Source organism: Branchiostoma belcheri, unplaced genomic scaffold (assembly GCF_001625305.1).
Source record: "Branchiostoma belcheri isolate BF01 breed outbred unplaced genomic scaffold, Haploidv18h27 scaffold41, whole genome shotgun sequence".
In the NCBI taxonomy this organism is placed as follows: domain Eukaryota; kingdom Metazoa; phylum Chordata; class Leptocardii; order Amphioxiformes; family Branchiostomatidae; genus Branchiostoma; species Branchiostoma belcheri.
The window spans coordinates 2,237,938-2,252,256 of NW_017804032.1; the positions used below are offsets into that span (position 1 = coordinate 2,237,938).

Here is a 14,319-nt window from a genome sequence, read left to right on the forward strand (position 1 = left end):
TTTGGATTATCAAATAGCAAAGAGGTCTTTTAAACATTAAGAATGCATCATATAGTGAACACCCGGTCTTAAAATAGATGGTTTGACTTTATAATTATTTTGGATCCACATTTAGCTTTAGCATTTAGCTTAGCTATTCTTCCAGTGGTCCATTACATAATACAGTACAACAGTACAAAATAGGAACTGCCACACAATAACATTGACACATGGTAACAACACAGACCACCATACTTGAAAATACTTGAGTTATGAACAATCACTGCACGAAAAACGATATTTAAGCATCCTTAATGGTGTTCGTAAATAAGGCTTAAATATTTCAAAATAATTAAGCATTATTTAAGTCACACTTAAGCCATCGTAAATGCCACAATCGGCAGGCAATCTTTACACTCTCTTAAAGAACAATGTAAAGTCTACTTAAACATAAACGTATCCTTACTTGATCTTTAAGGTCGCTTAATGTTGCAGTAAAGATAAAGCACTGATTTGCAGCAGTGTACTCCACATGTGTTCTTGACTACGTTTAAAACATAAAGACTTAGATAAGTATGACTTTGGCAGTTACCTTAAATTGTTTTAAATAAGATGCATTTAAGTGTGCGTAACGTTAGCTTAAAAATGAATATTTAAGCTTATATTAAGCTTAAATGTTGCTTAAAAGAGTGCCATTAAGCACTTTACGGATAAGTTAAGCTAGCTTAAATCAAGCTTTAAATCACTGTATTTACGGACACTTTAAGACGCTTAAATGTACCGTAAATATTGAGATTTAAGCTTACTTTACGGTGCTTAAATGTTGCTTAAAAGAGTGCCATTAAGCACTATACGCACAAACTTAAAGCTAGCTTAAAAGTAACATTTAAGCATGCGTAAAGATTGGCTTAAATTTGCTTAAAGAGTGCCAAAACGGAACCTTTAAGCATGCTTTAAGACTGCTTAAATACCTGATTTCGTGCAGTGAATTTTTTCCTTGTCAAAATCAAGACCTCTTTTATTTTGAAGGTTGTGGACATGCTGAATGACCTGTACACCTGTTTCGATGACATCATCGGTAATTACGATGTTTACAAGGTACATGAATCTGCTCCTTTGGAATCAAATTCCTGGTTAATTAATTTGTTCTTTATCAATCTAACAGCCTCTGAGACTGCCGAGACTTTTGTTTAAAGTTGTTAGCCCGTCCAGTCTATCGCGGTTGGGGCGGGTTCTCTTCGGGACTGCAGATGCTCTTTCCCGCCCGACTCAGCTAGGTTGCCCGGTAGGTTTTCTCGTAGGGGCTGTTCGTGGGGCTAATCAACTCCTGACGTGCAAACTCCTACAGGCGTATTAAACACTCCTACCGGGCGGTCTGTTTAGCTGGACGGGGGAAAACTATTAGAGCCCTGAAAACAGCCTGGCCCAAACACGATAGACTGGATACAAGGCTATATAGTCGTGTGCATGACGTATTAACTGGTCAGGCATAAAAGCACAGATATATGACAACGCACACCAGCATGGATTTAAATGCTGTAATTTCAGGTGGAGACGATAGGAGACGCTTACGTCGTGGTGTCCGGACTACCGGAGAGAAACAGTAACCACGCCGCGGAGATAGCCCGGATGGCCCTGGAGATGCTCCGGGCGGTCCAGACCTTCAGAATCAGGCACAGGAAATCTGAACAACTCAAACTCCGAATCGGCATCCACACTGGTAAGTCCATCGAGTTATATTCATCAAAAAGAAATTGGCTTTTTTGCCAGTGTTGTGCTTGTCATTTATAGCAATAGAAAAGACAATGATAATAACTTGAAGGGTATAATAACAATATGCTAAATAACAGGGTGTGGAGGAATCCCCTAATGATCTATATATTATAGCTAAGATGTATTTTTCTATGACTGTAATTATGGGTTCGTGGTGTGGTGAAACCATATTGCTTCTTCTGGTGTTTCTTCTCCTTCTCCTTCTCCTGCCATTTTTAAAATGGATTCAGCTTCTTCATTTTAGGGCCCAAGGTCCTGAAATTTGGTATGGAGGTACAGTGGGCAAATACCCCTAGGCGTTTTTAAATTATTGTGATACAGGCTTTTAGTAATGGTTTTATTTGAGTTTTTTGGTCTGTGTTATAGCAAATGTATTACTGTGTTAGGGTGCCTTGTTTACCACGTTTGGACATGAGTCATCACAATGGAATGCAGGGCATCAACCAATAGGCATGCAGCTTTCCTCTATACTTCTTGCTGATTGGCTGTTGGGATTTAACTTGATTAACACCTGCACAGAGCATTTCCACCTGCACAGAGCATTTCTTGCTGATTGGCTGTTGGGATTTAACTTGATTAACACCTGCACAGAGCATTTCCATACTGACAGTATGTCTGTATTCAAGTGTTTTGGTAGGTATTTCAAGCTTTCCTGCTCCAGCATTGGAATGCGGGGCATGGACGTTTTTTTTTTATTTTGAAAATCAACAGTTTGCATTATGCAATTAAAAATCCTAACCAATAAAGTAGGGAATAGCTATCCAACTGTTGTTTTAGTTGTATTTTACTTCATATTATAGTTATATCAATGTAAATCATTGTTTTCCCTTGTGTTTCTCATTCTTTCCCTGCCATGTCGTAAAATGTGGTGAACCCATCGCTGTATTTGCTCCAAAGCAAATATTGGCCTTTCTAGTATTGTTACTGATTTTATCGCTCCCTAAAGTTTTTATTACCATAGATATTGACTAATAAATGTGTTAGCCATAGTTTTAGATGATAGCTTTGTTCAACTTGTCGTCATATTTCCTTATGTACGAGTGTAAGACCACACAATTCAGCCTGTGGGTTGCCAGTTGTTCACTTGCAATAAACCAAACTATTATTATAATCTTGTGATGCCATGGTAGTAAGAGTTGTTTACATCACAAACTCATGCGCACGTCTCAAAGTAACGCGAGACTTCTGCCGAGACTTTGTATGATTATTGTGGCGTATGTCCAGGTCCGTGCGCGGCCGGGGTGGTGGGGAGGAAGATGCCTCGGTACTGTCTGTTCGGCGACACCGTCAACACAGCGTCACGGATGGAAACATACGGAATGGGTAACGGTTTACTCTTGTTCTGACTGTCTTCAGCTAGGTTTATGATAATGGTCGTAATGTGTACCTCTCCAGACATCCATTCACCCGGCAGTGATAACTGTAAAGTGCACTTTAATATCATTGCCGAGTGAAATCACACATAACACAATCTAATATCTTGCTTGCCTGCGCATGCTATATTTCTTAGAGCACCACTTCATTTCAGGTATTTGTTCAGGATTAATACACGTCACAGGTGGTCAGGAAGTGTAGAAGGGTGTGCATGTTATGAGTGTTCCCTTTATGAAATACTAACGCCATTCGTAATTTGTAAGAGCTACTTATGGTCTGCAGTGTCCAGCTTCCTTACCCTGTACTGATGTCGTGTAGTATTGAAAGTTGTTTGTGGTAATTTGTGTCCACCTAGCCCTCAGAATCCACGTCAGCGAGAGCACCTACCAAGCCCTGTGTCAGACAGAAAGATTCCTGCTCGAGTCGAGAGGAGAAATGGACATAAAGGTAACGTGCATGTTTATCGATTTATCAGTACGTTTCGCTATAAACATATCATCTGCAGTACACTTTAATTCCGCTAGATGTATCATTGACACCACGTGAATGAGCTAATACCATTCGTTCTCTCTACACAGGGCAAAGGGTCCCTTACAACCTACTGGCTGCTGGGAGAGAAGGATGGTATCATGAAAGAAAGCTTCGTATGACACCGTGTTCCGTGCAGCAAAATTCCGCCAGAGGACGCTGTTGTATTTGTGTATTTCGTCCACATTTATTATAATCATTGTAAAAGTTGAGAACTGTTACGTATATGTGCGAAGTAATGTCTATAGAAAGGTACAAATATTTCGAAATTCAAATGTTTAGTTAGTCGGGACTCACTTGTTTAAGCAGACTAGGTTCGCCAGTTTTAATTTCTCAGTATTACGACATTTGCTAGCATGCTTTGAGGCTATATGCTCCCGAATTATGTTACGTTTTGCTTTAGACATTGTAAATGACAATTAGACGAAACAGTCATTGTCAGAACTATGTCAGACTTCGCCAGACACAATCTATGATCCAAATTTGTCATAAGCTGTCACACTTTGTCAGAAACCGTCCAACTATGCCAGGAACCGTCCAAGTATGTCAGGAACCATCCAACTTTGTCAGAAACCGGCCAATTGCAACTTTGTCAGAAACTGTCCAATGCTAAGACCGCCAATAAGTTGTAACGCATACAAATTGTTGACTTTGTGACTCGCAATCCCAATGATATGATATTTCTTTGTCATATCTAAGGCCATGTTGATTTGATTATATGGATGACATCCGCGCGCGCATGAATTTTCGTAAGTTACAAAAAAAAACATACCAATGTCGTAGAATGCCAAAATCAAACGAAAAAAGACGAAATTGTAAAGAAATGAACTTGAAGACTATATTATTCACTAAACCATATTCTGTCCCATTTGTTCAACCCTCATGACCAGGTAGATTTCATAATAAAAACAACTTTTTTTTCAAAACTTTTTTTTCTTTTCGCACGCGCGCATCAATTTTAGGGTTCCCGGAGGATGTCATCCATATAATCAAATCAACATGGCCTAATAGTATGAAATACATTTGTGTCGATGTTCAGCATATACTTAAATGTTCTTAAAATACCTCTATATGTCATAAGAACTTTTGTCAGAAAATACCTCTACACGCATTCCTTCAACTATTCAGAACTGAGCTTTAATGAAAGTTTTTGGTGCTGGGCTCTGCAGTCTAAGACAACACTCAAAGCCAAACAGACTTTGGCACATGTGGAAACATTCCACGACAGCACATGGGTAGAGATACAAAGTCAGGGGAACAACAACATACGGATTGGGGTGATATAATTGGGGTGATATACAGATCCGGTACACCAGACCAGCTCTTGCATGCACACGTGATGACGCCCTACATGAGAATCTGAAGTAGGCAACTAATGGCCTGGCAACACACGCGCTTATTGCAGGAGACTTTAACCATCCAGCAATCAGATAGACCCCCTCACCACATGTGTTAGGCACAGAAATCACGCAAGCAGGTTCATAGAATGCATAAGAGACACATACTTGCATCAACACGTAAAGGAACCAACGAGATATAGGAATGAACTCCAACAGTGGACGACCTCATATTTAGCAATGAACCAGAGATGGTGGAAGAACTGGAGTACCATGATCCACTGGGAGCGAGTGATCATGTCAGACTTGAACTCAGATTTGATTACTACACACATGTGGATGGGAGGAGATCATCATTGAACTATGACAAAAGCATGCGACATGACAACATTAGGAAGGATCTTGACCTAAACTGGGAAGAAAAATTTGAAAACAAGAACACACATGAAGCACTTAACGAATTGCAATGTTGGATCCTTAAATCAGTAAATGACCATGTTCCCATGAGGAAAATAAACAATATGCAAGTTAAACCACCATGGATGAACAATGCCACTTACAGAAAAACAAGGAAGAAATTTCACACGTGGATATCTTAACGCAAAAAAACAAAGAAGACTGGAAGAAGTACGCAAGAAGTGAGGCTACACATGCGACAAGACGCAAGCAAGAAGGGTTTTTGAAAGAAGATTGCAAGGGAAGTAAAGACTAACAACAGGTACTAGTAATATGTTATACACCACATCACGGAATGACTACTTGAAAAGACACCCCCTTAAGAGCAATGTGACTATCATGCTACACGGAAAGATCACTGACGAAAGCTAGTGGATACTAGCTGAAACGTCTGACCGTTTCCAAAATCATATCCAGTTGCTTGAGTAACTGCTTTTTGGCGTATTGTATTACCTTCATCGACGTACACGGCAAGATCATTTGGACAAATACATGCCCAAACACAGTGTGTGTTAAAAACTTGATAGGAAACATATTTGTGACTATTCTGCTGCACGGAAAACAATTTTGCAACAACATATGGTTAAACACACTAAGGAAAAAAGGTACAAATGTGCCCATGCAGTGTATTCTGCTGCACGGAAAAACGACTTGGACCTACATACGGTTACACACAGAACGGGGAAAATCCACAAGTGTGAGTATTCCACTGGGGATCATCCAAACAGTGATGCTGAATTACAGAAAGCTCCAACTGAACAGGGCTGTGAGCGATCTGCAGAAGGACAAGGAAGCCACGGGTATGGACATTGTGAAGAAGATAACAGTCCTAGATACTATCCGCTGGGTTGACAAAGCATGGAAGAAGACTGGCGCCATGGCAGAGAGACCATCGACAAGTGCTTCAGGAAATATGGTTTCATCTCCCCAAGCCCTGCTGTGACTATCACGCTACAAGGCAAGATCATTTGGACAAACACATGTCCAAACACAGTGCGTGTGAAAAAGAAATATATATTAGCGTCCCCCGGTTGTGACTATTCTGCTGCACGGAAAACAATTTGCACCAACATATGATTAAACACACTGAGGAAAAAAGCTACAAATGTGCCAAGTGTGACTGTGTCTTAGAAGAGAACTGACTGAAGGAATAATATTTGGTACTGTAAGACAATAAGTCGAGACTAGACTACGTAAGACCATGGTAAGACACATGGAATGAACCACAGATTTCAAAGAACAACGAAAGTGAAGTCAGCAAAATCAGGCCTTAAATACATGTTTCCGAAAATTTCATCAGGTCAGTATATAGGACATAGGGTATTAGAAAATCGCAACAGCCTCTCCACAATATGGAAATACTAACAGTTATAATGCATTGTGGCATAGTGTAATATTAACTGTATAAACATGAATATGAATAGCCCCAGAAATTTGACAAGTGGTTATAATATGTAATATAACACACACGACACATGACTAAACGTGCTGGTCTTAAACCTTTTCGGTATGACCAGTGTGAATATTTTGCTGGAAACTCAGAAAAGATAACTTCAACATAAATTGTCTAACTGAGCACCAAGCCCTATTTATGTGAGGAGTGTGGTTTCAGGACCTCATACAAGTCCAATTTGACGCGCCACATGAACAAACACAAGGAAAGACCATTTATTTTTACATGCGATAAATGTGGTATCTTATCTACACTTGTCACTGCCTGTCATTGTACCATTCCTGAAAAAGATCACATTTTTAGGACCAATCCGGATATGGCGAGTCCGATGTTCTAAAACTATGGCGGGTATATTTTGTACCCAGGCAGGGTATGAAGTAAGTTTCAAGTCTTGACATCAGGTACATTTTGTAATCTTAGTTAACAGGTATAATATTTGATACTGTAAGGCTTTATAAGAGGTTATAAAGAGATATTATAGAACTGAACTGAAGGTCAAAGAAGTCAGAAGAGAACTGAATGAAGATATAATATTTAGTACTGTAAGACAACAAGTCGAGACTAGACTACGTAAGACCATGGTAAGACACATGGAATGAACCACAGAATTCAAAGAACAAAGAAAGTGAAGTCAGCAAATTCAGGCCTTAAATATATGTTTCCGAAAATTTCATCAGGTCAGTATATAGGACATAGGTATTAGAAAGTCGCAACAGCCTCTCCACAATATGGCAATACTAACAGTTATAATTGTGGCATAATGTACTATGAACTGTATAAATATGAATATCAATAGCTGCAGAAATTTGAAAAGTGGTTATAATATGTAATATAAAACGTGACAATCTTTCTACATTTTGTATTTCATTGTAGGAATGGACAACGAGGCTGAAAGAAGAGGAGCTGTTCACAAGAAATTTAAGTGTAAGCATTGTGAATATGCTACGGGAAAAAAAAGATCACCTAAAACGACACCTACTCCTCCTACAGTGGAGAAAGAAAATTTAGTGGTTATAATATGTTATATAAAACGCGACAATCTTTCTACATTTTGTATTTCACTGTAGGAATGGACAAGGATTCAAATGTGACTATTCTGCTACACAAAAAAGCCTTCTTACCAAACACATGGAGAAACACATGTGCACCAAGCCCTATTTATGTGAGGAGTGTGGTTTCAGGACCTCATACAAGTCCAATTTGACGCGCCACATGAAAAAAAACACAAGGAAAGACCATTTATTTTTACATGCGATAAATGTGGTATCTTATCTACACTTGTCACTGCCTGTCATTGTACCATTCCTGAAAAAGATCACATTTTTAGGACCAATCCGGATATGGCGAGTCCGATGTTCTAAAACTATGGCGGGTATATTTTGTACCCAGGCAGGGTATGTGCCAAGTGTGACAATTATACTCCTCAAGTGTGAGTAATGCAGAACTTCCAGACCAGTGGAGGGAGGCACGTGTTACGCCGATCTACGAGAAACGTGACAATCTTTCTACATTTTGCATTTCATTGTAGGAATGGACAACCAGGCCGGTTTTAGCAACAACCAGGCAAACTTGTTTCGGATGTGGGGAAAAGGCAGCTAAGGCTGTTAAGACTCAAAAGTATCAGTGTACACATTGTGATTTTTCTGCCTTGCAGAAAGGTAATATAGACCGACACATGACTAGAAATGCTGGTCTTAAACCTTTTCAGTGTATCCAGTGTGAATATTTTGCTAGGAGGAAAGATCACTTCAAGAAACATAAATTGTCTGACTGACTGAAGGTATAATATTTGGTACTGTAAGGCTTTATAAGAGGTTATAAAGACAGAAAAGAACTGAACTGAAGGTCAAGAGGTAAGAAGAGAACTGAATGAAGATATAATATTTGGTACTGTAAGACAACAAGTCGAGACTAGACTAAGTAAGACCATGGTAAGACACATGGAATGAACCACAGAATTCAAAGAACAAAGAAAGTAAAGTCAGAAAAATCGGGCCTTAAATATATGTTTCCGAAAATTTCATCAGTCAAGCACATGTCAAAACACAGTGTGTGTGAAAACGAAACATATAAGTGTCCCCATTGTGACTAGTCTGCTGCACAGAAAAAACACTTGCAGCAACATGTGGTTAAACATGAGGAAAAAAGGTACAAATGTGCCAAGTGTGACAATTATACTCCTCAAGTGTGAGTAATGCAGAAGTTCTAACCAGTGGAGGGAAGCAAGTGTCACGCCGATCTACAAGAAGGGAAGCAAGTCAGATCCGGCAAATTATAGGCCGGTATCTTTGTAAGTGGTTATGATATGTAATATAAAACGTGACATCTTTCTACATTTTGTATTTCAATGTAGGAATGGACAACAAAGCCAGTTTAGCAACCCCAAGACAAACTTGTTCCGGAGGAGCTAAGGCTGTGAAGAAGTATTAGTGTACACTTTCTACATTTTGTATTTCACTGTAGGAATGGACAACAAAGTCGGTTTAGCAACCCCAAGACAAACTTGTTCCGGAGGAGCTAAGGCTGTTAAGAAGTATCAGTGTACACTTTGCGTTATCCAGACCGACGCATGACTGAACATGCTGGTCTTAAACCTTTTCCCTGTAACCAGTGTGAATATTCTGCTGAGATGAAAGGTCACTTAAAGAAACAAATTGTCAAAACATACAGAAAAAAACTATGATTGTGAACACTGTGACTATTATGCTTCACAAGAAAAAAACGTGTTCGCAGGGTGAGTACACCACATCACGGAAGGACCACTTGAAGAGACACCTCCTTAAACACAGTGGAGAAAGTATAAGTGTGAGAAATGTGACTATCATGCTACAAGGCAAGATCATTTGGACAAACACATGTCCAAACACCGTGTATGTAAAAAAGAAACATATCGGTGTCCCCATTGTGACACCGGTGTTACTGGTTTACAGCATGACCAGTAGCAGCCGCATGATGAGATTGGGCTGACGTGACGGTGCAGCGGGACAGGTGCCGCTTGAGATGCAAATCACCCAAGGGTTCGTACACTGGAAAATGTGCCGTTTGACATGCAAATCAGCCAAGGATGAGGGGAAGGGGGGATAAACAACTTGTTCTAAACAAGGATAAGATTCAAAAGTACTACCTAAATTATAACCCAGACATTAAAACCCAGTGAGCATAATATTAGTAGTCCATATATTGAGCAGCTAACTGAGGATTCTCGATGGCACGGGGGACCTTAGAGTGCCGTGGGCTGCATGAGGAACTGTATGTATCAAAATGCCGTGAGGTGGGATGAACATTAAACGAGCACAGAAATTTAAATAGGCCGAAATCCGACAACAAAGCAGGAATCAGAAAAAGAACCCAGTGCCCGCCATTCAAACTACGAAGTCACAGGATACAATCCTGGATAGTAGACGGGCTGTAAGATGAAAAAAGTGTCATTTTCCAATAGTGGGAAATTTCCTATGTGGGAGGGCAGATATATAGCAAGTAAGATTCCTTGAATCCGACAGTGAGACCGAGAATAACACCAAGGTTTGATGAAACCCAGTTTGTAGAACCAATCAAGTAGAGTTTTTGACATCAAGCGGCACAAAAAGGCACACTAGACAAACACATGGAAAACCACACCCAGCCCTATTTATGTGGGGAGTGTGGTTTTAAAACATTTTATAAAATTCTAATTTGACGCGCCACATGAAAACACATCCCAATGAGATTTCCAATGTGGGAGGGCAGATATATAGCAAGTAAGATTCATTGAATCCGACAGTGAGACCGAGAATAACACCAAGGTTTGATGAAACCCAGTTTGTAGAACCAATCAAGTGGAGTTTTAGGCATCAAGCGTCGGCCAACATTGAGGATTCTGATGGATTTCGATCCCCAGTACAGACAGCTTAGATAGATGCGCCATCTTGGTAGCCTTCCCAGTATGCACCTTGAAAATGTTAGAAGAGAACTGACTGAGGGTCAAGAGGTTAGAAAAGAACTGACTGAAGGTATAATATTTGGTACATCAGAGGGATCCATGCCAGTTTGGAAAAGGCCAGAGTTCAATGGCCTGACCGAGAATCGAGATTGCTTGCCCAACTTCTATCCCGATCACTGACAGGGAAGGAGTATGAAAGCTGGGCGATGGACATATCAAATACACATTTAATCCTAAAGCTGAAACAGGTACTGGATTACAGCTCGACCGGTAGCAGCCGTCATGCTCAGGATTCGCAACTGGAAAATTCTGATTCATATGCAAATCAGCTCTAGATGAGGGGGAGGGGGAGGGGGTATGAACAAGGCTGAAATATTAAGATTACTAGCTAAGCTACTAACACAGACAGTAAAAACCAGAATACGAAACCAGGTATCAGAGAAGAACCTATCGAGATATTAACTCCCTGTGTTCAGCAGCGGAGTTACGGAATGCAAGCCCAATGAGGCAGAACTCGGAATGAATTGAGAAGCAGTCTCCCTGTGATCAGAATTAGCAAATGGGGAGGCAGACATATGGCAGGCAAAGTTCTGTGAATCCGACAGTAGGGCCAAAAATAACACCACAGAGGAATGAAACCCAGTTTGCCTAACCCAACAAGAAGAGTTTTGGCCACCAAGCGGCGGCCACCATGGAGGATTCCAATGGATATTAATCCTCAATACGGACAGCTAAATTGGATGCGCCATCTTAGTAGCCTTCCCAGCATGCATGTCGAGACAATCTTCGGAGACTGATTGATATGCAAATCAGCTCTAGATGAGACAAGCATGTGGAAGCTCGACAACGAGACCGCACGGGACTTAAAACACGTGACACGGACGAAAGCGTGTCGGGACATGTATAGACTCGCGTTATTCAGTTCTTAACACAGCGCTGACCTAAACAGGATCGTGAGCGAGCTGCAGAAGGACGAAGAAGCCACGTGCACGGGTATGGACATTGTGAAGAAGATAACACTTCTGGATGCTATCCGCTGGGCTGACAAAGCATGGAAGGAGACCATCAACAAGTGCTTCGGGAAAGCTGGCTTCATCTCCCCAAGCCTGGTTAGGTGAAGTTCTCTTGGTAAATATTCTAGTTCAAATTTAACCATTGAATGCTGGCATCTGGCCAGTCCCTTGAGTGACCAATGTAGGCAGGTTTGACTGTAGTGGAAACTTGGGAACAATTGTTAGTAGGAGCAGACTAAGGCAAAATGTCGCGTTTCCAGTTTCAGTCCTGAAACTTTGGGCTGGTCGTATAGGTGTGTGTGTGTGTGTGGTGGTGGTGTGTGTGTGTGTGTGGTGGTGTGTGTGTGTGGTGGGTGGTGGGGGGGGGGTGTTTCGTAACACATCGTGGTTCAGGAATAACTTTGTTGTGTTTTGTTGCACAGGAATACCTGATAGAGGAGTTATTAATAAAATAAAAGTGTGGCTGGTGTGTCACCTCTCCAGTCACCGCATCACAGGCAGGTGGGCATCGTTTCAACTGATAACTGTTAACTGTTTGTGGCATAATGTACTATTAACTGTATAAATATGAATATTTTATAGCCGCAGAAGTTTGAAAAGTGGTTATGATATGTGATATAAAACGTGACAATCTTTCTACATTTTGTATTTCACTGTAGGAATGGACAACCAGGCCGGCTTAGCAACCCCCAGGCAAACACGTGGCTAAACACACTGAAGACAAACGCTACCACCTGAAACGACACCTTAAACACGGTGGAGAAAAAAGTATAAGTGTGAGAAATGTGAGTATCATGCCGCAAGGCAAACACAGTCGGGGAAGACCAAAGAGGACTACGAAGCGGCAAGGATAAATTCATTCATGATTAGGTAATATCAACTATTTACTATATCATTATCTTTTCTTGAAATCCTGATAAAATCCTCTAAAGAGCCTGATCCTAATAAATCCCAACTTACCTTTCAGATCATCCGGGAGGTGGTTCGATTCCTGCCATCACCACAACGCGTCCGGGCTGTTGTCTTCGACTACGAGCAGGCCATGCGGATAGCGTTCGACCGAGTTTTCCCGACATTAAGAGGAGAGGATGCTCATTTCACTGGGGGAAGTGTGTATTCAGCCATATCAAGGAGATCGGTACGTATATTTTTATTATCAATTGTAAATCATTGTACTTCATTTTTTGAAATTAATTGCCACTTTTCAATCATTTCAATCAGGTTATTTTTGTTTACTAGGTCTCCAAGCAGCCTACAACAGGGGGAGGGGTGCGCACACCTTCATGAGGAAGCTGTTGGCCCTACAGCCCGGCCCGCCACATCCCTGAGACTCTGGAACATCTGCGGATGGCACAGACGCACAGCGCCCCAACCTCGGATTCTAGTGGTTCATACCTCATACAAGTCCAATATGACACGGCACTTGAAAAAAAAAAGGAAAGACCATTTATTTTCACATGCGATAAATGTGGTATCCGTTTCAGGGTATGAAGTAAATTAAATCATGTGTACATCATTGAGGCTCTTACAACCAGTACTGTATACAGATACTACAAATGGAGGAAAGAGATACTACACTTCAGATAATGGTAGAAGGTCAAATATGTAACACCTTTTTTTTAAATGTATTACATAAGGAGAAAGTGAAGATTAAACAACATTGACATTCTTGTACTAATGGCCCCAAATAAACGTAAACTGAAGAGGTGTCCGGTGTGTGCCCTGTGCATTTGTGCGTGTGCCCCGTGTGCATTTGTGCGTGTGCCCTGTGTGTGTGTGTGTGTGTGTGTGTATGTCGAAAATCTCATTTCGTCATCTATCTACATGCGTATTTGCAGATTGCTGCGGCTCAAATCAACCTTTAACGGTATTATTCTGGTTATTGTGTGTATTATTCAAGCCACCCTGTATCTGTTTGATGATTACTTAACCACGCCACTCTATATCTGCTTGGAGGTAACCGATTCACGCCATCCTGTATCTGCTTGGAGATAACATATCCATGCAATCCAGTATTCAGCTTACTTCAGTATTACTACAGTAATACATACCACCTCGCTGTCAAAGAAACTGTACGTGGGACTTCCTTCCCCTCGCCCTGCACGCACTTAATTAATAAGCCCTACGATAGGATTTTCACAGGATGCTGCAAAAAGAAAGGTGCGGAAAGAGAGGACGTAGGAAAAGATTGAGGTTGACAATCCCGGCTTCGTTACAGAACATGTCATGGAATCCACTCGGTTGTAAACTCTTCTAATTATAGAATATTAGATGACATGCGGGGGGTATTAAAGGGAAACTTTAATCCCTTCTTTTATTATATCAATGTTTATTTTTCTAGTATCCCAAAAGAATTTCGGGTTGGTGGAAAAAGAAACTGGACCGGTTAGCGGTCCGACCCTGTCACGTGTAGTTGCGCCCCCTGACAGAAAGTGATAGAACTGCATGTAGTCTGGTACTGTCCAACTTTGTCAGGAACCGTCCACC

At 40.9% G+C, this 14,319-nt stretch overlaps 1 protein-coding gene and 1 long non-coding RNA gene across 2 annotated transcripts in view; both read left to right on the forward strand.

The window, feature by feature from the left end:
- Positions 1 to 4,423, forward strand: part of LOC109477829 (atrial natriuretic peptide receptor 1-like) — an 18,545-nt gene extending 14,122 nt beyond the window's left edge. Inside the window, exons 19-22 of the mRNA XM_019779247.1 lie at positions 1,528 to 1,699; positions 2,977 to 3,075; positions 3,482 to 3,573; positions 3,705 to 4,423. Of these exons, the coding sequence (XP_019634806.1) occupies positions 1,528 to 1,699; positions 2,977 to 3,075; positions 3,482 to 3,573; positions 3,705 to 3,776 (435 nt within the window). The 3' untranslated portion in view covers positions 3,777 to 4,423. The remainder of the gene's footprint in view (positions 1 to 1,527; positions 1,700 to 2,976; positions 3,076 to 3,481; positions 3,574 to 3,704) is intronic.
- Positions 4,424 to 11,758: 7,335 nt separating this feature from the next.
- LOC109477831 lies at positions 11,759 to 13,267 on the forward strand. Its single transcript, XR_002140694.1, has 5 exons — positions 11,759 to 11,947; positions 12,255 to 12,333; positions 12,492 to 12,702; positions 12,800 to 12,970; positions 13,072 to 13,267. It is a non-coding gene; the product is annotated as an uncharacterized LOC109477831 (long non-coding RNA).
- The last annotated feature ends 1,052 nt before the right edge of the window (positions 13,268 to 14,319 follow it).